The sequence below is a fragment of the Netta rufina genome (genome assembly GCF_964035555.1).
Source record: "Netta rufina genome assembly, chromosome: 4".
Classification (NCBI taxonomy): domain Eukaryota; kingdom Metazoa; phylum Chordata; class Aves; order Anseriformes; family Anatidae; genus Netta; species Netta rufina.
Genome location: NC_140127.1, coordinates 43,776,443 through 43,803,822, shown reverse-complemented (window position 1 = coordinate 43,803,822; position 27,380 = coordinate 43,776,443). Strand labels below are relative to the sequence as shown.

The following is a 27,380-nucleotide window of genomic DNA, read 5'->3' as shown; positions in this document are numbered from 1 at the left end:
ATTTTTTTTCTTTTTTTTTTTTTCTTCTTTTTTTTTTTTTTATAATTTTAAAACACTTTTGAATAAAACAGGTCAGTACAAATCACTTGGGCACTCACCCACATTACAAAAATATCTGATGTTGAGTCACAGAGGGCTGTATCCCACAACCTCACTCTGACTGCACTTCTGACTTTCATTTATTCTTGCATGCCTTCCTCTCGCTGCTTTCCAGAATGGCTACTACTTTACTTCTGGACTTTTCTGCAACTATTGATCATAAATGGAGTGTTAACTTTAAAACAAACAACCAAAAACCACAACCTCAGCCATACCCACCTACCAAATTGACCCCTGCATTAATTTACATATGTCCTCAAGAATTTAAGAACTGTAATCCAAACTAGCTTCAAATCCAGCTTTTTGAACAGCAGTGTAGCTGAAAATCGTACTGGCTGCTACACTTGATCTATAGGCTTTTATTATAATTTCTATGTGAAACTGCTATTAAGTTAAGACAGCTGGACGTAGCTAGCCAAATATATGGTGTTCTTTATCAACTTAATCAGTAAGAAGACTGTAACATTAATTAAATCCCATGATTAACAGCTTGGCTTCAATCAATTAGTGGTGGTTTTTTGCTTTTACAAATCATGGTTTACTTACATTTGTGAGTGAAATGAAAAGCATTAGGAAAATTATGGGCTATTGCAATACCTGCTGATCTTTTCATACTCATTAATCCCTTCCTGCTGTAAACACAATTTGTCAAAACAATTGCACTGAAAACTTCATAGCTATTTAAAATTTGAAAAATTCTTCAATCAGGAATCTATATTTCTCTAATATAGTTCTTGCATACAATAGCTTAATAGGAAAATTGTTCAAAATAGCTTCCCTAGATCGTCCCACAAGGTTTGCAAGGTACTTGGGTGTTCCTGAGTGACTTGTGTTTCTCAGACAGTCAGTTGTGTTGTTGGATGACGCCAAACCTGACACCTCTTAGAGCCATGTGCTTGTCATGTGTGTTCTAAACCTCTGACTTCCTTTCTCCTCTGAGTGTCAATGTGTTTTTGAAGTTCAAGATACCAAGTAAACATATTTCAGATAACTGACCACTGTATTCTTCCTGTTCGGAAGTTAAAGCATCAACAATTTCAGGCTAACACCCTGTAAATTCTCTCAAATTAGGTTCCTTTTCGTTCTCTGTGCTGTCTGGAAAAGTCATGGTTCGAGAAATCTATTTCATCACAGAAGACATGTCTATCAGGTACGGATTTCCAAGGGAGTCACTGTTCTAAACACTGATGTTAAATACAGAAAATGTGTATGTCGAAGTAACACATACCCAAGTGCCATTTTACAAATGAGTAGTACGTATACTCATATATGTTAAAAATAAACTATTTTGATTAAAGTGTTTTGACATTCTTAGAGATGCACATTTTGTTAGCTGATCTGCTGTTTGAGCATTATCAATTGGAAGTGAGTACTGAATAAGATTCTAGTGGCCCTTAATATGTGTAAAAGAAAACATTTTAGAGTTTAAAGGAGAACTGTTTTTAATTAATGGCTTTCAGTCCACACTCTTGAGCTTAAGTCTTGAAGATTTGCTTGGGCCAAGTAGTTTGGCATTTGTATCCCAGAAGTGAGAATAATTTGTTTCATGAACTGCAAACTAGCAAATAGTTTATAACTTTGATTCCTATCATAAAAGTTGTACAACACTGAGTAGACAATGGGTATACATGTAGGTTCTATACAAGTTCAGATAACGTGGTAATTGTATAATACTGTACTATGAGACTCACATTTCTCTGTGCCTTACTATTGCTTGTACACTGTTGAAATTGCAGATCTCTGCAGTGCATAAGGCAGCACATCATGCAGCTACACACAGGATTTTGGATTATTAATCTTTTAACTTCTGTTTTATCTAATTTATTTAATTTAGAATCCAGGATGGATTTATCATATTTCGCTGGTGGAAGATGTACAACCCTAAGCAGAAGCAGCATGGTAGGCATCTTAAAAAAGCTTAAAATTTTAAATTAAGTTTACAGGTAATCTACATAAAAATATTTCCTTTGCACAATTGCGTGCATGTAGTTCAATTGTTATTATGTACCCGAAGTACATCAAAACATCAGAAGGTAAGAGTTCTTTTAACCAGTTCACCTACGTTAGTGGATTAGAACAACACAATGAAATAAATAAAGGATTTATAGTCAGGGACTCAAGGCCTTCTCAAGACAACGCTATTAATCTTAATAGTAGCCTTCATTAGCTGTAGTCTGAGCATAATTGACTCGGTATTGAAGTTTATAACCATGACAAATAGAGACTTCTGAGGTTCTGAAACTTGATTTTAGTTTTCAGGTTTGCTGTTCTGTCAGTATTTTAGCAGAAGTGTTACAACAAGGGATATTCTTTACTGTTTGATAACCCTGTGTCTTGTTGACATCTGTCGTCATAGAAGTGCAGAAGTGGGGAAAAACTCATTTATTTTTCTTCCTTATCTATGGCTGAAGGAGGCGTAATACTGGATATAAGAGATTAATTGTATCTGCAGAAAACACTTTGAGAAAACAAAAATAACGTTGTGATGTGTGCTTAGACATTTATAGGATTAGAATCTAGTTGGATGAGTGTCTCAAGGGCTGCCTCTCTTGACTTTTCAAGTGTCACAGTTCCATTGCTAATTCAGGGAGGTCCAGAGGTGGCATTTGTATGCCGCTTGAGGAGGGCACTAATTGAGAAGGTGACTGAACTTTGGAGGGCCTTCTTTCCCCTTGCTATGCCTCTCTCCCTTGGAATGGCCTCTGATTGCATGATGCCTCTTAGATTTGCCAGGAAGCTTATACAGTTGTTGCTTTTCCAGTACCAGCTCAGCAGTGGTAAGAGTACTGCATACACGTTATGCAGGTAGATATGAGACACCGTTCAAAATACTGAGATAAAATGGGGAAGGTTGCCCTTGTTTTGTTTTGTTTTTTTTTTTAATCGAGACATTGAATAATACAAATTCTTTACATTGTAAGAAGACTAATTCAGGAAGTAGAAGCTAGTCTTAAAGTTAATTACATTCTTGTAACCACAGGTTATCATCCAGCAGGTTTTCATAGATTTTTTTTCCATCTGCTAGTTAAAACATATTTCTCTAGTGGCCTACAGAATGAAAAATGAATTGAACTTATTGCAGTAAGGATAGCTGTGTCTGTCTTTGGTGGTGTTTTTGCTTGGCAGTGTTCCAAAACTTTAACCATTTCTGCTGGCATTTAGGACTGCATAATTAGCAGACAAATAATCCAAGTAATTGAGAAGATTAGAGGTCTATAGGTCTGACAACAAAATAATGTGAATAAAGTGCTCTCTTTAATAATTGTTTTCTCTTAGGAAAAATAACCCTGCTTACTTTACATTGCAACTATTTATCAGAGATTATTTCATTTTTAAAAGGAAAATTAAATCTTAAAAAATTCTTAGCCCGTTGTAGTATATTCTTCCCCATACTTTTTAATCTGCTTCGTCACAACCCGGATACCTGATCAAATCACTAAGGCTGCTGCTAAATTGCATCCTAAGGATTTCTCTGGTTTCTTTGAGGATTACTCTTGCAGCTGTCACAGAGTGTTTGGAAAACCTGTTGTAGCTAGACATTACTGATGCATACCTTTGTTTCAGATCCCTCATAAAAGGAAAAACAAAATAGACATGAAATGTGCCTATAGGAAAATGCATAGACTGAAACTGGCCTATTAAATATTTTAAAATGCCACCAGATTCTTGTAAAAACACAAACCTTAAGTCTTCTAAAATTTTTGCTTGGAAAAAGTACATCTTTTGAAGGCTTAAGTGTGAGCAGTAAAGATTAGTTCATGTTTTTCTGTTTTATCTTGGTTTTGGAATTTTGCACCTGAAGTGCTGGGTGGTGCAGTGAGGAATGGAGCAGGAAGGGGAATTTGTTGTTGATAGCAGTGATAAACTTGGTCTTGTTAGTATAAAAACGGTGTGACCTCAGTCTGTTTTCATTTTAACAAATTTAAGGATGTTGGCCAAGGTGGGTTTTTGTTGTTATTTATTCAGAGAAGGCTAGTGAAGGATCCTGAAGTACTCGTAGACCTCACTAAGGCGTTGCATCTGGGTGGCTCCCAGCACGTACTGGTTATGGGACTATTCCTCCCCAGGTGCAGGACTTTGCACTTCTCCTTGATGAGCTGCATGATGTTGGTCCCTTTCTCTGACAAGTACAGTCAAGACCTCTAAATATTGGCTCTTGGGTAGATACACAGTGGGCTGCTGGGTTCCTTCTCTTGCTCCTGACCACAGCAGTGGTGGTAGCTCCGGCGTGCTCATTTCTAGTGTCTGTGGGGAACGTTGCCTTCAGTTTAATCCCTGTGAGTTACAGATCGGTGACTGCTGTCATAGCCATTGATGCTTCAGTTTCCGAAGGTGTGTTTGGCTTAGAGAGACCAGATCAGATTTTAGAGCAACTCAGATCTCCTGAGTAAATGTGTAGTGTGCACTCTTTCAACTAGGTAATCAGGGGGGAGTTGTGTGAGCATTTTCTGCACATTAACTACGTAATTAGGTCATACTATCCAAGGTGAAAGTATATCTCAAACAGCTCTGTATGTAAACAGCAGATGTTAAACTCACTTTTCTGTATTAAAGAGCCAAGTTGCTACTACAGTTAAAATTTTAAATTCATGAAAATGTGGATTGACTACATGAAATCAGTATGCTTCTTGTTAGTTCTCCGTATTTATGCTTTCTGTTTCTCTGTAAAACAAAGATGCTTCTCGGTTTGGCACTGAGGATTCAGTGCTGTGCATCAAGTGATTTTGTTTGTTTTGTTTTATATGTGAGACTGAATAACCCTCATTTACCATTTTGTGCATCTCCTTTCTGGATTTATTTTTGCATTGTGACCGAAGAGTGGAATTCCCTTCGGGTTTTATGCTTTGTGTACAACTGCTTTATTTGCAAAGTTTCATTGATTTGCTTGGAATGGCATAAATATTTTGTGTGCTTTTTTTTTTTTTTTTTTTTTTTTACTGTTTCTTAATATGTTGTTCGGCAGCTGTTAACTACCACGTAGATAGTTTTTTGCAAAATGTATGCATCTGTAAAACTGTAAATACTTAAAGGAAATGTTGGGGTAGAATTAGGAACTCTTTTCCTACTGTTCATTTAGATCCAAAGGCAGAAACAAGACTGTATATTATGGTGAATGACTTTGAATTTCATGTGTACAACCGTTCTGAGCTTTATGGACAACTTCAAGAATTATTTGGCTTGGATCCCACAATAATTCCAGCAAAGAAAGATGATGAAAAAGCACAAGTGAACGGAAGGCAAAGAACACATGCCAATCTTGAAAGGTAAATTATTATTCATTTTGCTATTTTGTTGATGCTTTGTTCTGCGAAGTGCTGAACTAATTGGGTAATGTTTTGTTAACATATGCTCTGGAGGCCAAATGGTTGAAGCACAGTGGAGAGAGAAATTGCATTGACAGGCCTGACAGCCTGAATATTTTTCCTTCCCTCAGACTTCCTACCACAACAATTAAAAAAAAAAACACAACTGAACAAACCAAATAACCCTTGTTTAATGATCAGAAAAAGGTTGAAAAATCTATTTGAAGAACTCTGTAGAAAGGGAGGAGGTGTTGAAAAGGATTATGCTTGCAGAATAATAACGGCATTGCTCAGTAGAAGTAACAGTCCCTCAGGACACTGAATAGACAAAATGTGAGGATCCATATGGTGTTGTGAGGACTAAATGGTTTTTGAGCGTTACACTCAGGCTGATTTGCATTACATTTTTAGTGGTGTATGATTGCCTGTGTAAATACACAAACTTAATTATTTTTTTACTCTTTCTGGGTACCCCATAAAGCATGGTGTGGATGTACAGAGTTCCTCTATTTAGCTTATTTGTAGTGGTGTCAGGTATTCAATCACAAGCCTCTTTCTGGACGGAATCACCTCACACTGATTTATTGGCAAGGGGACAGAAGTTCTAATGAGACTTGAGTCCTTCCAATGCTGCTGGCCAGGCCAGTATGTGTTACTAAATTATGTAGTAGGCTGCTTGCAGCACGCTGTGGCAGTCCTGAATCTGGGTAGGGGCTGTGCCTTCGAGCCAATCTCTTCATAATTCTCTTTTAACACCCTTACCAACACTTGCATGAAGGACTTTTCCCTTTGCAAAGTGACAGATCCTTCACCGAAGACTTAGAATGAGTATTTTTAGAACAGACCAAGTTCCCCTTAGGAAGATGTATTTAACTTGCTCTGTGTTAAAACATGGCGTGTTTGTTTTCTACCTGTATTAGCTCACAATACACCAGCACCAAAGTGTAACTGGACATGCTTCCAGGCTCTGAGTCTGTAGGCTGCTAGCAGGTCCTTGAGAGGAGGCACTCTCACGGGAAAAAAGTATTCCCCAAGAGCTGTGCACTGCAGATCCCTAGAAAAAAAAAGCTTGGTTAGTTCTTCTGCAGAAAAGAGAAAATAATAAAAACAATTTTTTCCGTAGTGTTAAAGTAAAAACAGAATCTCAAGACCCTTCTTCTTCATGGAGATCGCTTATTCCTGTCATTAAAGTCAATGTGAGCACGGTAAGTCAAACAAGTCCCTGATACTCGTAAAAATCTCATCAAAAATACTCATAAAAATCAGGCTTGTGCCTCATTTTTCTTTTACATTCTATTTCATTTTTGTTTTCAGTCATGATTTATAATAGTTTTGGTGCTCATAGAAACAAAGTTATGTTCTCTATTTTGGGAAGTACTTGTTTCTTAGGCTTGTAATGATTTCAAGAATATCACGTAATTAAGCTAGGTAATGGGTGTTACACATTTTTTTGTTTGTTTGTTTCCATACATCTTTTAATAGGGATATTTGGCCATTTTGCTTAAGAGTTAATGCTGCCTCACAAAAACAGGGAAACTGTTACTGACATAATAGGATATAAAATATTGGAATGTTGTGCAAGGTAGTATTTTAGTTATGCGCAGGTTATGTACAAGATTTTGGTCCCTAATCTTTGCATAGGGATGGTTAAACTGTATTATTATAGGTGAATTATCTATACATATATGCAATAAGCAATGTATTACAATCGATTGGGTCTTCTTTTTAATTTAGGGTCGCTTGGCGTTTGGGAATCACTATCAGCCACAAACACTTTGTATTAACTTTGATGATGCTTTTTTGACATATACCACAAAACCACCTTCGAGCCACCTTGATCAGTTTATGCATATCGTGAAAGGAAAATTGGAAAATGTTAGAGTCATGCTGGTTCCGAGTCCAAGATATGTTGGTCTTCAAAATGATGAGTAAGTTTTGCTGTTTTTTTTATTGCTTAGATTCCTTATTTCATAATTTATTTTAAGAAAATCAAGACAAAGTTGATTGTGTTTCTGTGACTTTATTTTTCTTAGTGGGTTTAGATGGCTGGCATTTTTAACACCCTGAAGTTATTAAATGTTGGATCTTTGAAACTGTTCATGAAAAAAAGAGTTGGCTTTCTGTCATTGCAGATTGTTTTGTCTATTATGCTGTATGATTAGTATTCCGTATTTAGTTATTATATTCCTTCTCTTGGATATTATAACTATATGCAGGCTTTGACAACAGTAGAAGTTTAGGATTTACGCAAGATTTAAGGTGTTTAGTTCTGTAGAGGTGATTTGCATATAGTTTGGAAAATGATAAAAATAAAAAAAAAAAAAAAGAAAAAAAGGGAAAAACAGCACAACATTTGATGTAGTAGAAATGAGGTTATCTTCTGAAGGCAGATTGCTGATCCTTTTACCTCTTCGTATTCTGTTCCTAGACAGCCAGGTTTATGAGGCTTTAACAAACTAAATAAAGCTAACACAAGCAACCAAAAAAATGGGGTGCTTGCATGATGAACACTAGGTTTCAGGTTTTATTACACTTGAACCAGATAGACATTCATGTACATACTATATTAATACTCTCGATACGGTATGAATTTCATAGCCAGAATTTTCTGCATCATCTTATTCAATGCTTATAAAATTATATATTCAACAGATAATTTGGACAAAGCTGCTAAATTTCAAAGTCTTTCACAGGTATTATTTGGTCAACAAAAGGTAAATAATGCATACTATCCTTGGACAATTGCATGTATGCATTCATGTTAAATGGTTTTATCTATCTGTATAGCTTCTAAGCAACAGTATCCAGATAATTAATTATGATGCTTCAAAATAAACTGTGCTTCATTTGACTTTACCTTGGTTGGATTTGTATCAGCCAAATCCTGTCACCTATAAAATACCTTTATATTTTTTCAGTTTTAAATAATACTCAGTGGGTATATACAGAATCCCACTCTTCAAACATGACGACAAAGCAAACTTCTCCAACTAATAATGAAAACAAGCTAACAACATTAGAACAAAATAGGATTAAGATACTGAAACTATTAGCTTTTTCTCGTGCTTCCGCTAAGTATTTTCCTTTTATGCTATTACCATCCCTACAGCTCCTGATGGCTGAAGGATAATGTGCGCAGAAAACATGTGCCCTAATTTACTGCAGATTCAACAAATGACCCAGTTCACTGAAAAATGGGAATGCTTTTGAATCCTGAGAGCCTGCCCTCTTGTGCTTCTTTGGCTTAAAAATTAAGCCGCGTGTCTTAACTTCCAGAAATTCCTGCAGGCAATATATGTATAGAAAACAGTTAAGTGACAGTGAAATTTGTAGCACACCAACTAATCAATACAAACATCAAAAAGCAGGCTTGACAGCAGCGATTTATAAAGGAAACCTCAACACCTCCACCACTTTTTGCAAATAAATACTCTGAAACACAAGTTAAAGAAAAGTGCTAGGAAAAGCAGGTCAGTATGAGTTTGGAGATCTGTGACTAAGTCAGCATGCTCAAAGCGGAGGCTTCAGGTAGATATTAGGAAATAGTCTTGGATGATGATGGTAATGACAGTGGAGGAGATGATTATCTAACCCGTCTTTGTGAATGGCCTGTGGTGGGGTTTCTAGGGTTCTGCCACCTCAGTCAGGCGAGGTGTAACTAACTATTCCTGCTGAAGGAGGAGAAGAGAACAGGTCAGATGGCCTCATTAGGTCTTCCTCTCCCAAGTTATTTGCAGATAGTTTCAGGTGTGCTTTAGGCTGAGAATACTGCTAGAGGAAGCAGTGCTGTTGTCTTGTTTGCATGGCTGTGCAGTGAACACTGATGAGGGAATTCATCTTTGTTAAGAAAAATGCATGTTGGTCTTAAATCTAAATCAGTTCTGGGTTCACTACCTGTCACTTGTCACCCTAACATATGGCCATCTTAGGACTGGCATAAGCAAAGGTATTATGAAAGAAAAGACTGGTTTTCTTGGCTGCTGTGTTGTTTGCTGTGGCCTCTGACTTCTTGGTAATGTAAAATGATAAGCTGCTTGAGTTACCTTCTGTGTATTTTCATAGTCTCCTTCAGAGAATCAAACCATGGACACACCACAGTACAGAATTGAACTTTCCTATTTGTGTACAAACAAGGCTTGTAAGAAACATATTGAACAGGCAAAAAGGTGTTTTTTTTTGTTTGTTTGTTTTGTTTTGTTTACAAGTGTAATGAGTTCAGACAGATCAAAACAAGAACAAGGAGGAAAAGGGTTTAATTGAGTATGAAGACCCAGTAAACATATGCTCTAGAAGAATGTGAGGAGGAGGAGGACCGAGGAAGGTGTCCAGCTACCATGTGCTAATCCCGTCTCCTCCTCCACTCCTGTTTAGCCTAAGAGCTCAGCGGTGTTATGCTGGAAGTGGAGCAGTGCAAAGGTGAAGAGGATGGCATGAGCCCAGGTCTCTGAGGGGAGGGTTTGGCCCTTCTCTCAGCTGCTAGGGCTTTCCTGCCAGCACTTCCCACTTCTCCTACAGCCGAGTGGCAGTGGCTGGTAGGCCGTGGACTTGGTGAATTCAGATTGTGTTGAAGAAGGCTTAGCTCAAAATCTTTATATATAATTCTATATAAAACCTTAACAATTTTGTTGTAAGCTGTAAACTCAACACACAGTCTGTATAGGTGAATGCTGTTGGGAAGGCAGAAGTAAACAGTTGTTTGGTGTGCTGTATGCATTCATATCGTACGACTACACCCAGTTTTGTTAAAACAGGAATGTGATTTCTCCAATGTATTTGTATAGTCTGAAGTAAATGTGTGTGGTATGAAAATACTCACTCTCTGTGCTGTCAGAGTGGGGAGCACACTTCATGTGAGAGGGGTGTATTATTCTGTACTGTACAGAACAAAATACATACCAGATAGAGCAGAAAAGTAAAATTTGGCAGTGTACACAGGCCACCTTACACAGCAGCTGGTTGACCTTTGGGGTGAAATGAAGTTTTTTACATAAGACACAAACTTTGCCTGACAAAACGTGCCTGCTGAGGTGGTACAGCCAGACAACAGCAGCTGCGGCATTGCTCAGAGGAGTTAGTTGTGTGGCAGAGGCAGGCAGCTGTTACACCGTGAGCTTCTCCTCTCCTGCATTACAAAGCAGAGCGGCTTCCTTGAAATTTGTGAGGCAGAAGTGACCACCTGGTGCTGCTGAGCAGCCGTGAGCTTTTTGGCCTTGCTGGCCCAAGCGTGTGCATTGTGGAGCACAGGCAGCATGAACTGAGCTCCCCTCATAAACTGCTATTATTATAAATCTCTAAGTACTTTTCTTCCCTGTTCTATTCAGGAACTGCTAAACAATTGTTTTTCCAGATCTCGCTATATTTACATCTCATTGGGGAGGCCAATTCAATTTTACACAGGAAAAACAACTAATTGGAAAATTAAAATGAATAGGAAGTATTTCATCTCTCGCTGCTGCCATTTACAGTAAAATTGATTTAGACTTTCTCACTCAGCTGCCTATGAAGCAGTGGCAGTACGTGGGCTCTGCGTCTGCTGCCTGCCTTGTTCCCCGAGCTCTTCTGCCTTTGAGGTGAGGTGTGGTGCGATGGGCAGCATGCTTCTGCCAGGCCACACACATTGACCATGTATTTTTGTCATCAAATTTTATTCTTTTTAATAACAAGTGCAAACATACAGAAGTGGTTGAAAAGCAAGAAAGATGTGTCTTGCAGTGAAAATATAATTTTCACATTATAATATTTTTATTAGGAGTGTAAAATGTAATGTATAAGTGTGTATATGTTGTAATACTGTGAGAAATGTGTCATAGTACGGCTAGCATACTAGTGGTAGGGAAAGTGTTTGATTTATTAGCTGTAGCATTTAGGTCCTTTTATGTTATGAGGAAAATGTTATTAAGGAAGAAGAGAGCTTTTTTTTCCCCCTCTTAACTAATGGTCTAATTACTGAAGATGGCTTGTCCCTCTGGTTCTGAGTGCTATTTTAGTAAGAAAACAATTAGCAGGTGAAAGAACGTGTTGTAGGACAAGGAGAAAGGAACTCCTGATGAAGAAGAAACAGTGAAAGTAGAACTTCAGTAGCTGATTGTAGGTTACGACGCTTGAGAAATGTCTGTGTGCAGAGAGGAACCTGTGATTTTAATGCATGAGTTAACTAAACCTGTAGGCTATTTTATGTAATAATAATAATGTAATGATCAAATAGTTTCTGCAGTTTGGGGTAGACAGCGCCCAGCAATGTGACAGCAGCCTTTGTTGAGGGGAGACTTCAGACGAGGCTGAGTGTTCGCTGTTTATTTTCAGAAGCGTATTTAATTTAGGTAGCACATAGACCTGGAAAGCAACAGTGATAGGGAGGGAAAGAGAGTAACTGAAATTATAACCTGCACTTGGAATGGACTCCCAAACAACTGCATCCAGACAGCCTGTGGTGTGTGCCCTGGCTGGGCTGGGCCCCTCCACATGCTACACCTACCCTTCTGGTCATGCCTTGGCACCAAAGCCTAGCAGATAAGGTAGCTCTGGCTCTTGTAGTCACCCTAAAGTCAGGCTGCTGCCAAGAGTGGCATGGATGCGTGGAGCTGCTGCCTTGGGATGGCATCAAACTGGAGTCCTTCACACACAACTTTCCTGGATACCGCATACGGTGTATCTCCAGCACTACAGGTCTTTTTGTTCAGTGAACGTAATGGGTGGGCATCAGAGGTTCAGCAATGAAGGCAAATTGCACGTAGGTGACTTCTGAAAACGGGTTTTGATGTGTCTTTGTGGTTTCCTGCTTGGATTTGGCTTTTCTTCAACCTGCTCATATGTGGACAAAACTGCACGAGTGCTTGTACTTGCCGTGAGGATATAGAACTACGCATTGTATGGCCCCTTCTGTTGTTCTTTGTAGACATACGGTGTGGCTTTTTTAGCATGGCTGCTGAGATCTCTTGGAATCAGAAGGCTTTTCCAAGTGTATGACATGTTGCTTGTGGGTTAGCATTGGCATTCAGTTTGTTCAAGCCTGTAAAATACTTTGGAATCTTTGATTTTTATTTTTTTTTTTAAATTGGCATTACTAGGCAGAAATGTATGCAACATGGTCTGCAGTGACATTCCACTGAATTGGAAGACCCTGGAGGAATTGATCACTAGGAGGTTTTCCACAAACCTTTTACCTTCTCAGTTTTAAAAATAATAGTTGTATGAGACTTGTGTAAGTCTATACAGATATTCTCAGTTCAGTATTTGTTTAGAATGGCTTGTTTGATGCAGTTAGCAGTTCTATTGATGATACTTAAATATGTACTACATGCAAGTTACAAGTGAATCCGACCCATGTTGTTTCTTCCATTATGTTTAACTTTATACATTTAATATTATTTGCATTTATAAAACTGAATCTCGGTGTTTTTATTTTTAATCTTTGCGCTTTTTTCCATTACAGACCACCGAGGCTGATGGGTGAAGGTTTTGTGGTAATGCAGTCCAATGATGTTGATATCTATTATTATATGGATGAACCAGGTACGTTCTGTTAAAGTTTTGAGGGATGTGAAGGTTGTTTATTTAATTATCTGCACTTGCTAGATAATTTCTTTTCATACCGAAACAGTTACTGTAATGTTTTGAAGCGAATAAAAGCATTCATAAGTATTACTACCTAGGTTTGTACTTAATTTTTTTTGTAGATTTAAAAATAAATCCCCCACCTTCCCAAATTTTTTTTTTTTTTTTTTTTTTTGTCAGCATATAGACCAGTCCATCTAGGAGGCCTGGGGAATTCCAAGGGTGAAATAACTACATGTAGAACTAATGGTTTTATTGACCATTGAGTATTGAGTATTTTTATATAGATGTAGGCACTCTGTCAGTAGTGCCTTTCTTGAGTCTATATGCCGTGTACAGCAATGAATATTAATACTTAAAACAAGTGTTTTTTTGAAGCTGTAAACTTAAATGATGCAGGTTTCCAAGAATATTTTGTAGATTGGGGCAGTTTATTGTTAATGCCTATTCCTATATTTTGATTTTTTTTTGGTTTGTTTGTTTTTTTAAAGGTTATTTGATGCCTTTATTTCTGAATGTTGTGGTCTCTGTCTTTTTCACTTTAAATCCAGTGCATTATGTTACCACTTTATTTTGCAGTTTTTGTTTTTTTTTTGCAAAAGCTTTTACTGTGAATCCACTTAAAGCATTTTCTGAATCTTGAACAGATTCAATAAAACAAATAAAATCAAAACATTCAATAAAATAAAAAGTAAATCATTCAGTAATGATGTTTATTGGTAGAGGATAGGAGGCTACTTTGGAACATTGCTGAAAAACTACTTGAATTTTTACTAGTGATTCCTGGTCTACTGTAGTATATTTTTTCTTTTAATTTTCCACATTGTCTGTGGAAATTATTTTTACTTGGTCATCAAAACTTGGTTTTTAAGTAGGACTGGGAACTGAATGTGGCTACACGAAAGCCTGTACCTGTAAAAAGCATACTTACCAGATAAAACTGCTGTTTATGCCAGCATTTCACTGACAGTAGTGAGCAGAAAATCCCAACTATTTTCGGTCATTTCTTGCTCTTCCCATGTGAGTCGGTATTGAATTGTGGCTTGATAACTCTGTGCTATAGTGGTCTCAAATAAAACTGACATCAGAATACTTTAATTGTATTGTGCTTAGCGAGCATTTTTCATGCTAACTTGAAGCAGCTTCCTTAGATAATCTGTTTATTATATTATGTAATACAGGTCTTGTACCAGAGGAGACAGAGGAAAGTAATGATGGAGAAGCAAACAACGAAGATAACAAATTACAGGATCTACCACCATGCTGGGGTTTGGACATTGTTTGTGGAAAAGGAACAGACTTCAACTATGGACCTTGGGCTGATAGACAGAGGTATTATGATGATTTATATCTTCAATTTTAATCCTTAATATCTCTTATTATTAGGAAACATTCCAGAGTTTCCAGTATGCGATTGCTTCGTCTTGGCATTTGTAGGGGTTTGGCTAGGGAGCCTAAAAGAAGAGTTTTGCCACGGTGGTTTAGGATTAATAAATTCATTGTTGTTTAGGGTGTTGTCCTTCTAAAGCCAGTGAATTTGTATTATTAATTATTAATATATTACGATTATTATCAATGTTCATATTTTTGTTTTATTATCTATCAAGTGTTACATACTTAAGGGTTTAATCTTGTAATTGAAAGTAATAATCGGGCTGTGAAAATGAGGTGTGATCATTTATTACTGCTTGGGAGAATCAACCACTCGATGCAGTCTCCAAAGTATTTATTATCTAGATATTTTAGTGATAGAATACTAGGCCAGAGCTCTAATACTATTCTTCACTCTGCCTTCTCTATTTCGCACATGAATATTTCTGTTGGAGACAGTAGGATTGTTTAGAGAGTAAAGGACTATTAAGTAAAAGTGGCATAATCAGTGCCTTCCCTTTTTTTCCCCTTACTAATTACAGATTAATACTTCTCTTGGCCTTTTTAATTCTCCTGTGAAACTATTTTGATTAACTGTCTCTTAGGAGTATGAAGATGGCAGACCAAAGAGAAGTCATTAGATACAACAGTGTCTTACTGAACTTAAGAGAAAACCCTAATTTCTAGAAGGAGTGCTTTGCTAGGAACATGAAGTCAGTGAATCATTACCAATACTTTTAATAAGCAGTACCAAGAAAGCAGGATCTTTGATGATATGATTTTTATAATTTTAAAAGGCTAGCCAAAAGGCAATTTGGTGCCTATGTAATGTGCATATAATTCATAGATACATACCTGGGAAAACTTTGTCATCATGCCATGGATAGAAGATAAATTTGGAAAGTGCCTGAACTTTTAAGAAGCACTAATCTGTAGAGATTCTGTGGACTTTGTTCTCTCAGTTCATAGAAGGGCTTCTAGAAATATTTATTTTTATTATTTCATATGATAATGAGTTGGGTTTCCCTGGGCAGGTGTCACTATTTTAGATTTGACTGTGTGCATGTGTTTTGTTTTTTGTTTTTTGTTGTTTAACGTTTATATTACTTTAGTGGTCAGGTGCTGAGTGCACAGAAACTGTTCAAAGACTTGCTTCCTCCCCCTTGAGAACCAAAGAAGCTAAGCTGTCTGTACTACATCACTGTGGCTTTTCTTTCATGTAATTACATGTTCAGATATGAGTCTGTGGAAGTGTAGGCTTCATTTCATTCCCATTATGAAATCCCAAACATCTTAATGTTTTGTTTATTTCTGACAGTACATTGATTATTTGTGCACAAACCAAAGCATAAACAGATTCCTTACTACATTGGTTTTTTTCTGTAGTGGATTTGTAAACCAAAGATTAGGAGTAAGAAGAAAGACATAGTTTGCCATCTGATTTAGGATATTTTTGTTCTAAATTTTTTAAGGTGTGACTTATGGCTTTCATCCAATAGGCATTTCTTACTATTTGGAATTTTTGGAGTTTGATTTTGGTAATGAGTTAGTCTCATCATCAGGAAGTCTTCCAAACAAGCAGCCCTTTTACAGTATCTACTGTTTGTCTTAAGACTCAGCAGCATAACTAAGTGGAAAATCATTAAGTGAACCAAATAAATACAAAAATGTATATGCATTTCTGCTGTGAATAAAAACGATTGTGTTTTTTTTTTCCCACTAGGGATTGCTTGTGGAAATTTTTCTTCCCGCCAGACTACCAAGTTATGAAAGTCTCTGAAATTGCTCAGCCTGGGAAACCAAGACAGATTCTTGCTTTTGAGCTGCGGATGAATATAATTGCAGATGCCACCATTGATTTGCTTTTTACCAAAAATAGGGTGAGTAATGAAGTCTTGTCTGAAAAATCATTTTTTCTACTGTGATTACAGTGTGCTTTTTGGCTGTACATATTTTTAGTTGTCTCAGGTGTTTATGTTTTAAAAGCTGGTAGAGATTGTACTAATCTTCTGTGATTAGGTGTAAACCCTTCAAAGAGAAATACTGGCTGAAAGGCATCAATGTTTGTTGGCTTATTATAAGCTTCTTTTATGCCTTGAACCTATATCTTAAGCTATGCTAGCTCCTACAGTTGTGGAAATATTTCATCTGGATGTTTCCTGTGCAATTGTCCATTAGGATGGAGCTCTCACTGATGAAGACATTATCTTTTCTGATATTGGATGAATACCTGATATCACTGGGTAGAGAGAATACAGGGGGAAACAAAAAATGCGCATACGTGGTGGGGTTGAATTTTTTCCTTGTTGCTATTCTTATAAATAGGGTTTAGTGTGACTTTATGTCTTGTTTCATTGCACATAGTTAGTTCATTAGTAATTTTTCAGCAGAGAAGAAAGACTTCAGTCATCAGGTTCTTTAATCTGGGTGTGGATAATGATAGCTAGAGGCATAAAGTACACACTGGTTCATATTGACGGCCTAGAAATAACGCTAGACTTTTTTCTTTCTTTTTTTCTTTTTTTTTTTTTTTTCTTTTTAACCATGTAGGAAACTAACGCTGTACATGTAAATGTTGGTGCAGGATCATATTTGGAGATAAACATTCCCATGACAGTAGGTGAAAATGGTGAGTTAAGGCTAAGTGTAATTTGTTTTCTTAATGTTTTTCCTGAGCAGTTGTGTTAATTCATCTAAGTGTGAGCATCTTGCAGTGTTTTACCTTTAACTGTAAGATACATATGTTCTTATGTAAGTTATGTATAATTCATACATATACAAAAAAATATATTTATATACACATATAAATATATGCATAGAATTAAATAAGGAAACAAGAAGAATTTCCTTGTATGTTTCACTGCAAGTCATTAAATCATTTATGTATTTAAATAATTAAGTCACTTTCATTATTTATTTGGGTTAAGAAAGCCAAAAGAAAATCTGTAATTAAAAGAAAATTGTTCATTAAACTATGTGTGTGTTGAAGCAGGTTACATATACAGTGTCAAATCAAAGCAAGAAGACATCTTGTGTAGGATTAGTGTAGTTGTTGAATCATGCTGAGAAATGCATACTAATAATTCAGCAGTATTTTTTTTTTTTAAAGAAATCAAATTCCAAAGTTGGAGATGAAGATCAGATAAATGTAAAGTTAAGGTTGGGGTTTTGGATTTATTCGTGTTGTTGACTGGTTTGAAGCCCTTTTGCTGAAGTGTTTGTTCTCTTGATTGAGAATATATTTGTATATTTGATTTTCTTTCATGCATTCTGCAATTTAAGCCGAGATCTCTAGAATCCAAGCCTTTCCAGACCTAGCGAGACTTCTGTCATCCCTCCTATATGCAGATAGAACATGTTAAGCTCTTGATTGACTAAAGTTAGAGGACAGAGTTATCACAGTGCTAATTTCCACCATGATATTTCTTAGTTTTGTTAGGGGACTGTTGAAATCACTGGTTATCATTTCTTAAAATGTGTGTAACTGTTACATTGGAATATTTATTTTATATTTTTTATCTACTAGGCTATTCACCTACAATTAAAGGACAGCTTCTACATGTTGATGCGACCAGCAGCATGCAGTACCGGACTCTCTTAGAAGCTGAAATGCTAGCTGTAAGTTTGCATTATTAAGCCCAAAGCTTCAGCCTTCAAAGAATTTTTAATAAAGAGCATGTTTTTCTGTCTATAGAGAAGTTCCTCAGGATCATAGGCAGTGCAGAAATAAGCCTTTTAAATTTATTTTACAAGGCTTTGATATCTAAGGAACTTTATATATACATGTATATACACGTAACTGTATACATGTAACTGGGGGAGCAGCTGCTGCTTGGGGCTGGCGGGGCATTGGTCAGTAGGGGGTGAGCAATTGTGTTCCACATCACTTGTTTTGTATATTTATTATTTCTATTAATAGTTTTTAAATGACTTTACTGAAGTAATGAATTTAATGTTTAATTTTTGAGCATCACATCAGTTGTTGGGTACATCTAAAGTAACAGATGGTATATTTGTTGAGCAGCATCAGAAGTTTGTAGTATACCTTTCCACATAAATGAATACACTAACACTTGACCTTCAAACACAGAAAGACAGAGTGAGATTAAATTATTAAGGAACTGGAGAGGCATTCTGTTCATCCCAGCAGGAAAAGTGTTTTAATTATTCAGCAGAGTACATGTGTGAAAACTGCTGAGCTACAGGGTCAGGCATTGTCATGTTTTCAAGTAATTCTGATGCTTTAATATCTCGTTCACAGTTTCATATTAATGCCAGTTATCCCCGGATATGGAACATGCCACAGACATGGCAATGTGAACTTGAGGTTTATAAAGCAACATATCATTTTATCTTTGCTCAGAAAAGCTTCTTCACAGGTATGTGCTGTATTAAATAAGTTATATATGAAATTAAATATAATTTCTTCACAATTTCTTCAAATTTTACAAAGGTATGCAAAGGCAGGTGATGTGTTTTCACGTATTTAGGACAACAGATTATTTCTGAGGACAAAGTTCCTGATGTCTTTTGTGGGCTATTACTGTCTAATTGCACAGTAATCTTATATATGAATAGAGATACTGAATAATTTAATTTTTAACATCTAAACTAAATTTGATCTGCAGTTTTGTTAAGTGATCCTAAATTTCAAATTAATTTATCTTACCAGAGCTATTGATTCGTTTAATAATTGTCACTGAGGATGTTGATTTCTCTGATACTTCTCTTCTTTGGTTGACTGAGTTTCAACTATTCAGGCTTTAGGTCATGTCAATGTGGCTGACAAATGATGAGGGAAAGTAATTTGCTGCTTAGGATTTTGGCTGTGAAGAAGAATACACATACTCAAGGCAGCCCTGCATCACCAAACTATGCTGAATGTTCCAGCTGCAGTAATAGAAAGAATATATTCCCATCAATGTGGCACTACCTGCGCTAATTAGCCCTGCTGGATGGAGGATTAATTAGTGCAGGCATAGTGCCATGCTAATAAAGTTATCCTCCTGATTGGGCCAGAGTTGTCCTTTGTAAAGTGCTGTAGTACACAGTGTAGTCTACCAAGACGTGCAAAGCAAACCCCTGAGCTTCTACAGCAACATTGTTTGCTGTATTAGACCTGGTGGTAGGGATGTATGACTCATGTACATATTCCTAGTATCTGAGGGGAAAACCAGAGGAAATTATTTGGTAGTCCAGTGCTTATAGATAAATGTGTAACTGCTACTGAATAAAGGTGAACTAGAAAGCACGATTAAACCTATGGCATTCTAGCTTATAAAGCAAGTGAGAAATAAGAGATGGGTTCAGAGCAAGTGTTGATGGAATATGTGCCTGAGAAATGGGTGTGATGATGCATATAGTTATATTAATTTTCACAGAATTTCCTTTTTCTATAAAGGGACAAATGGTTAAGATTTACAATTTATGAAAAGCCAGGTTAACTAGAAGAAGAAATTTTTCACTTGATTGCTACTAACTTATCTTTACTACTTTATGTAATTTCAGATTTGATCCAAGACTGGTCCAGTGACAGTGCACCTGACATTTTTTCATTTGTTCCTTATATGTGGAACTTCAAAGTCATGTTTCATCAATTTGAAATGATTTGGGCAGCAAATCAGCACAACTGGATTGACTGTTCCACCAAACAGCAAGAAAATGGTGAGGTCAATTTTTTTAATTTGAAATAAGTGTACGTACAAGTGATAAAAATGGTAGGATATTTGCTATGAAACACTTTCAGTGATACCCACACATTTTGCTACTGTTGTTATGCATAAGCCATCCATCCTTCTAGTGCTGCATGTCCTCACTTATTTTGTGCATTTTGTACAAATATATACCTTTTCTTGGGAAAGTAGTTCTATATCACATTTTAGCATTCATTTTCGAGGACACTTTGAATATTTGACTTAATAGAGCAGATGGCTTGTAAACAGAAACCATGAGATCTTGACATCTTCAGTAAGACAGCTGAAAGCATAAAAAAACATGTTTTTGTCTTATTGTTAAAAGTATGGCTCACTACTTTATCAGAAGCCTGGAACTTGCCCTGTGTTTTGTTGTTGTTTTTTGTGTTCTGTTTTTGTCCAAGAACCGGTGTGTGAAGCAATAAAGAAAGTCACGAGATATTAGTTGCAGTTGACTTTCTTTCTTCTGCTTGTAGTTTCATTGTACAATGCCCTTTTATAAGGGAAAAGGTGTGTCGGGTTACTATGTTACTTTCATTACTATGTTACTTTCATAGTAACATAGTAATTTATACTCTAAATGCATAGCAGTTTCCTTTGTCATGAGTTCAGGAACAGTTTTTTCCTTAATTTTTACCTCTCTGTTTGATAATTTGCCTGAGAACAAAATAGGGAGTGATTCTAACAGTGTTTTGCTTGGTTTTCTTCTCTCCCAGTTTATCTAGCAGCTTGTGGAGAAACATTAAACATTGTTTTCTCTCTGCCTTTCACTGACTTTGTTCCAACTACATGCAATACTAGATTCTCTTTAAAGGTAAGTTCTCTTCCCTCATTGCTCAGCCCCATTGTCTTTTAAATGTGACATAGTTTCACTTCCTTTTCTTCTTCAGCTTGGAACTTTTGCATAAACTCTTTCCTGAAAGAAAAATAGTACCTTTCACTTTCTGTTCATAGAATTCTTCTTTAACTAACCCAGAAGTAAATATATTAGCCTTGATTACATGAAGCATCCAGTTATAGGCTGTTTTATTTTTTTTTCATTTTACACATGTAAATACAAACACATATATATGCATGCAATATTTATATATAATATATACACACACACATACAGTATGTATATTTATTATATATAGTTATATTGTGGGTGTCTATATATATATGTATTTTATCACTTGGAAGTCTGTTCTCATTAGAGATTGAAAGTCCAACACATGTTTAAAGATAAAAACAAAATTCTGGAATAGATAACTGAAGCTATTTTGGAAAGATGTCCTCAAGATATTTCACAGGTTTTTTTACGTACACAACAAATTCTTTGGAACGCTGTAATTCTTGATTTGCTTTCCCTAAAATAGAAGCAGTGTGGGGTTACTAACAATAAAAACTATTTGAAGGTGATGTTGTTAAGTTTGTATAATTTGATAGCAAAGTAAGCGAGGTTATTTCTGAAAGAAAGGAAAGGGAGAAAAAAGTGTGGTTTATTTAAGATGAGGGATGGTCTTGTGCCAGTCACTAACTTTGCATTATGAGTTGAACAACAGAAGAACAAGAATCCCTGAGAGCCATGCACCTGTGTTTTACAGCTTATGATGTGTTCTTATGTTCAAGTTACTGGACTTGAAACTGCTAAGAACTACAAAGCTCTTAGGATTTTATTACAGATTGGAGGGAGCTGTGGTCAGCAATCGTATGAAAACTGAGATTTGTGCATCGCTTTGCCTGTTAAAGTGAAGATGATGGTACACGTGAGCGTGCAAATAGCATGAGCAGCATTATACATAAAGTGAATAAACTCTTCTGTTATTAACGTTTGCTTTTAGGGAGAAGATGTTGATCTTCGCTTGTATCTACCAGATTGTCATCCTAGTAAATATTCCCTTTTTATGCTGGTGAAAGATTGTCAGTCTAATAAAATAAATCCCGAATCTTGCATTTCTGCTGAATGTCAGAGTGGTCAGAAAACAGGCAAACCCAAGTGGCGCAACATCACTCAAGAAGAGTGAGTTTTATTTTGATTTATGTTTATGTATCTATATTGGCTTGTCGTAGTTACTTATTTTGTTAGTAGAAGAAACAACCTCATGTTGATGGGAAATTATTTGTACTTCAAATAAAAGTATGCTGTTTCTCCTTGAAAGGGCTGGATGGGTTGAATGCTGGACAGTCCCGAGTGTTGTGTTTACAATTGACTACTCATGGCACCCAATTTATCCTCAAAAGGCAGATGAGCAGTTAAAACAATCCTGTAAGTGCCAATACCTTCTTCTTAGCATGTTGCATTTCAGGAAGCGCTGCAACTTTGTTGGGTTGGGTTTAACTGCTTAAATTTACAGAAATTGATTTTGAACTGTACTGTTCTTTTTCCAAATGGGAGAATGCTAATCTTGAGAATGCACTAGTTTTGATTTAAAACCTGTCAACATCTCTTTCAATGCAGAATTTCAGAAAGTGTCCCAGTTCCCTGTGGAAAAAGAGGATACTGTCTGTAGTTAATTTCTCCTTGTCCTTAGCAAAGTAGATCTCTTAAATGGGTTACTACATAAAGTATCACTTAGTATATGAAATATGAAGTACGGTATTTTCGGCAGTATTATAGTACTTAAACTTTCTAAGCCTTTTTTCCCCTGAATATTATGGCATTTGTCTTACCATTCTAATATTAAAAACTCTCTATAAGCATGAGATACAGTAACATTATGTTACATTTATGTATATGGAACTCCGAGATTTCATTGTAGCTAGCACTCTTGAAGTGAACCATGGCAGGCAGGTAGGAGTGTTAGACTAACGAGTCTAACAGTAATTTCAAAATTCAAAATTTAAATTTAAATTTTGAAAATGCTTGTTTAGAAGTTCTAGAGATGAAATACATATATATATGTATTTCAACATATATATATGTGCTTGCAAAAAAAAAAAAAAAGCTATGGAATACCTTACTTTTATCTCTGTGTTCAAGTATTTTAAGTGCAGGAGAGGGAGGTATGCAGGAAGTTGTGGGGTTATATAAAAGTCTTTCAGGTTGAGAATAAAGAAGGAAGAACTGAGAAAGGAGAGAGGTATTTTCTAATAATAATGAGAGCTAATTTGAACAGGCCTCAATGAGCAGGTGTTAGAAGACGATATTAAACAGGGTTTTTAGGTGTTGAGTTTCAGCAATTCAAATCTAAAAACTCAGATTTTAGAGTATGAAACAGGATAAATAAGATTCATCTTGCAGATGTTTATTAAGTGCTCTTTTGAGACTCTGTCAGTTTGTGTCAAATTTGCATATTTGAAATTTGATAACATTCACTTGTAATCAGAGCAATTGAACCTGGTTTTGGAAGTTTGTATATACACAGCTAATTTCACCTGGAGCTTCCTTCAAGGAATAATCCTTCAAAGAATCAAGTTGAGCTCACTGCTACAGTTGGATTTGATCCTGTGATGCTGACACAGTGTGTTTGTTACAGTAATATCCATCTGTATTTTCTTCTGTGTCAACTGATAGAACACTAAGCTTGAATGAATATGTTGCATAACAAAGACCAAAGACATGCAGGTTCCAAATAAGTGATGTTCTCACTGTGGCATTTAGCTAACTAATGTAACATAATGCAAGCACTGAGCAAGCATTGTAGGCAATAAGTGGTAACTTAAAGCCTTGAAGGTAGTTTGCTGGCTACATATTCACTGTAGTTCTGCATGTGCTGGTTCTTCCAGTTAAACTAGCACCTGAAGTCCAACTCCATAAGGAGCAACAATTTTATATCCCATATAGTTCTTTGCTTCTTGGCGGTCACTTCCAGTTATTTGCTTCCTTCTATTGGCCTTTCCTCACTTAAAAAAGACAAAACGCTTCTCTTTTGCTACAAGTAAAAAGAGGAAATGGAAAATAAAATTTTGGATTTCTGAACTCTTTTGTGACTGGAGTAATTGAGTAGAGGGGAAATTCTGGCCTACAAAATCATTGGTTCAGAATACATTTCTAACACAACTTCTGAAATGTGCCTTTTTATTCACGTTTGTTTGTTCTGCAATAGATATGTGGTTGTGGGAAATCTGCTACACTGAAATAAAAGCAGGTCTTTGTTTAACTTGAAAAGCAAGATAAATAAATTGATCTTTTTTCATAAGTTGGAGGATTGTTTTCTCTTGCATAGTTGATGTTGGCTAAAATATTCTCTATTTTCCTGTCTTCTTATAGCTACTAAGCATGAGAAACCTGTTCTGTAGCATAGCTATATTACCATAGTTATAGAATCCAAATTAGAAAGTTGCATAAAGTTGTATATTTCTTACACATTTATATTTGTAGAATTTCATCCATGACAGGCCTAACATAATCAAAATCTGTTTTCTTCTTTCTTTTACTCCCAAGTGTCAGAAATGGAAGAAACAATGTTATCTGTGCTGAGGCCATCGCAGAAAACAGCCGAGAGTGTGATTTCATCTCCCACAGCTTCAACCCGCCTCCCCCTCGACCCCTCAGAGCTGCCCCCGGATAAGCTCCATGTGGAACTGGAACTCTCCCCAGATTCCCAGATAACCCTGTATGGACCCCTGCTCAAAGCCTTTCTGTCTATAAAGGTAAGCATGTAGGAAACAGGAGTGGTTCGTATGAAACAGAAAATGAGAATTCTGCAGAATATGTGGACTTAGATGAAAATTTTCATAAGGGCTTGTTTGGAATGACTTTGGTGATAGGACATGGCTGGGATAAGTTCAGTTGGCACAGGCTTCTGAGGAGACTTGCAGTATAGATGTGGAGACTTATATCAGCATCATTTTCCTTTTGTGAAGTTGTGTGTATATATATATAAACATATAGGATCATAAAAATCCATGGTTATGATTATAGTTTACATTTAAAACTACTTTTATATAAAGATGTATCAGAACCTGTGCCTTTAGGCACATTTCTAGGCAAGCTCACATCTTCAGCGCTCATTTCCTCTGGAGGTATACATGTATGTAAGCAGTGCTACGTTAGGTCCCTTGATTCTGTGATGATTTAATTTTTTAAGTGCAGATTTCTCAGCTTTAAACTGGCCTTTATCTTTGAAGTCTCAAGAGAAAGTTTAGATAACTCGTTTTTGAAAATGCATTTACTGTACTTCTTACTATTTTTTTTGCTGTTTACATCTGTTTGTCCAGCTGTGCTGGCAGCATCTTTTAGTAGATATCTAGGTTTGTTTTCTTTAATGCTTATTTTCCTGTCTTGTGGTTTAATTGTTATTGTCAGTATGTTTTCATTGATCTTTTTAAATACACATGGGAGAGATTCCTGTATGTGCATTATTTGTGCAGTTTTGAAAAGTTTTCTGTTCTTTGGAGGTAGTTTGTGGTGTTGTGCACTGTGCTCCGTACTGGATGGCTTACTGGCTTGGAATGAATGATGGGTGAATCTCTGGCAGAAGGTACCAGGAGTAAGATACTGGAGTTCATAGCACCCTCTGCTGGGTCTGCATAGTAAAAATACTCCATGGTCTGTCTCCTGACACTGTCTTTTATCTTTTCCCTTTGTTAAAAAGCAAAGCCAGTTAGCTTTGCTTAACCTCAGAGAGATTTTGTTTTGAGTACTGAGCAGTGCTTAATTCATACATAGTTTATTAACACAAAAAATACTGTGGAGACTCAGTACAAGATAATAAAATCATGTGTCCAGGGCAGTCATCATTTCAAGGCTAATAACGCCTGCCTTTTCTGCAGACCTTTTTCAAGGACATGGATACTTGGCAATTACTTTTTTTCCTCTGTGTTGCACACTTCATCTTTGCTTGTTTGCTTTGTAGACTTGTGCTTAGAAAAGGACTGGGAAGTCTGGCAGGCAAATGAGGCACAGAAAAGGGAAGAGGGAAGCAATACAAATTTGCAAAGTGCAAAACTCAAATCTACTTGAGTTTGATCTTCTTTCTAGTATCAACTGGTCTGTGTCTCACCAATCGGCAGTGGGGTTTGTAATACGTGGAATACTTCTGTCAATGGCTGAGGGACTGAAATACTTTCTCAGAACGAAGGTGGGAGCAGTGTTTGTGTCTGCATCATAACCTCTTTGCATGGAAAGGATTTTGCTCCAGAATGTTTAAGCCCCAACACTTGCCACATACTGACTTAACGTGAAAATATAATTTTGCATCATTGAAAAAATTGTTCTTGAGAGACTTAATGTGTTCATTACATTTACCTTTATGTCACGCTAATCTTTTGAGGGCAGGAAGAGCAACAAAATTTCAGAAATTTCCTGGTGGATAAGTGTGACTTCCTTTGTGTTCATAATCTCCTGAAGTTTTTTTTTTATATTTAAAAGCACAGAATGTGTTAAAAAAAATGGCAGTAATAGTGCTTCAGGATAGTTACTTGTACTGTATGCACCTGGAATACCAGTGCTTTGGGAACTGTTAAGAGCCAGTTCTGCAAAGCACATGGTATCAATTTGCTTGCTTAAGTTACCTATTTTTCATAAAATAAAACTATATACGTTTCTTCAGCTATGAGTTGTAGATATATAGCTTATTTTAGGGAGGACTAATGTACAGAAGAAGGTTGGATTTGTATTTCATTATTTGCCTGTATGTTTTTGATTTGTTTTCCCTATGGTAATAGTAAATAATTCCTTTTCTCAGGAAAATTATTTTGGAGAAGATGACATGTACACTGATTTTGAAGAAGTTATTTCAAGCCCTGTTTTGTCACTCTCTACGTCTTCAAGCTCTGGGTGGACAGCTGTTGGAGTGGAAAATGACAAAAAGGAAAATGAAAGTTCAGTCAAGCCAGTTCACCCTCTTACTTTACGTCCCTGGGATATTACTGTACTTGTTAACTTGTACAAAGTGCATGGGCGGTTGCCAGTGGTAAGTGCTTTAGAATCTTAAAATATTTTGCTGCTATAAGCAGCATTTTTTTTTTCCAGTTTTGTAATCTGGAGTTAAATGTAACTCCCTGTAAATCCCTAACATTGGGTTAGGGAGGTGCTTTTTAAAAGGTCTGACTACTCTTTATTACGGTTGTGGCTATCTAAAACAATTCGAAATGTGATTGTTTTTGCTTCCCTGGAAGGTGAACTGGAGATTTTTTTAAAATGGTTTTGTTTTTCGATAAACTTGATTAGTGTCATCAGTTGTTCAGGATTTTGGATTGACCATCATTTCTCTGATAATTAACAAATCTGTCCTCTAATGGTGCATCCTGCTTTGCACAGCTGCATTGTGAAGGATCCCCAGGAATTTAAATAATAGTCTAGATAAAGGTTTGGGTTCACCCAAATGGGTTTGTATATAATTGTGGAAAAGTTTTTGAAGTTGGCGTGGGCTTTTTTTTAAAGTATCAACTTGAAGGAAACTTCGCAAACTTCCAGCTAACAGCTTTGCTTCTA

At 36.4% G+C, this 27,380-nt stretch overlaps 1 protein-coding gene across 6 annotated transcripts in view; it reads left to right on the top strand.

Annotated features, from left to right (window-relative positions):
* Nucleotides 1–27,380, top strand: part of BLTP1 (bridge-like lipid transfer protein family member 1) — a 113,499-nt gene that overhangs the window by 12,468 nt on the left and 73,651 nt on the right. For 5 of the 6 annotated variants that reach the window (XM_084286126.1, XM_084286129.1, XM_084286127.1 and 2 more), the window contains exons 1-6: nt 19,864–19,991; nt 20,737–20,834; nt 21,844–22,022; nt 22,162–22,268; nt 24,387–24,595; nt 26,632–26,859. In XM_084286126.1, coding sequence (XP_084142252.1) covers nt 19,895–19,991; nt 20,737–20,834; nt 21,844–22,022; nt 22,162–22,268; nt 24,387–24,595; nt 26,632–26,859 — 918 coding nt within the window. In that variant the 5' untranslated portion in view covers nt 19,864–19,894. Of the gene's footprint in view, nt 1–1,170; nt 1,250–1,933; nt 1,999–5,176; nt 5,364–6,525; nt 6,608–7,136; nt 7,331–12,834; nt 12,915–14,137; nt 14,289–16,050; nt 16,208–16,877; nt 16,957–17,853; nt 17,946–18,588; nt 18,707–19,835; nt 19,992–20,736; nt 20,835–21,843; nt 22,023–22,161; nt 22,269–24,386; nt 24,596–26,631; nt 26,860–27,380 lie in introns of those variants that run through there. The other variant, XM_084286130.1, reaches the window with a different exon arrangement.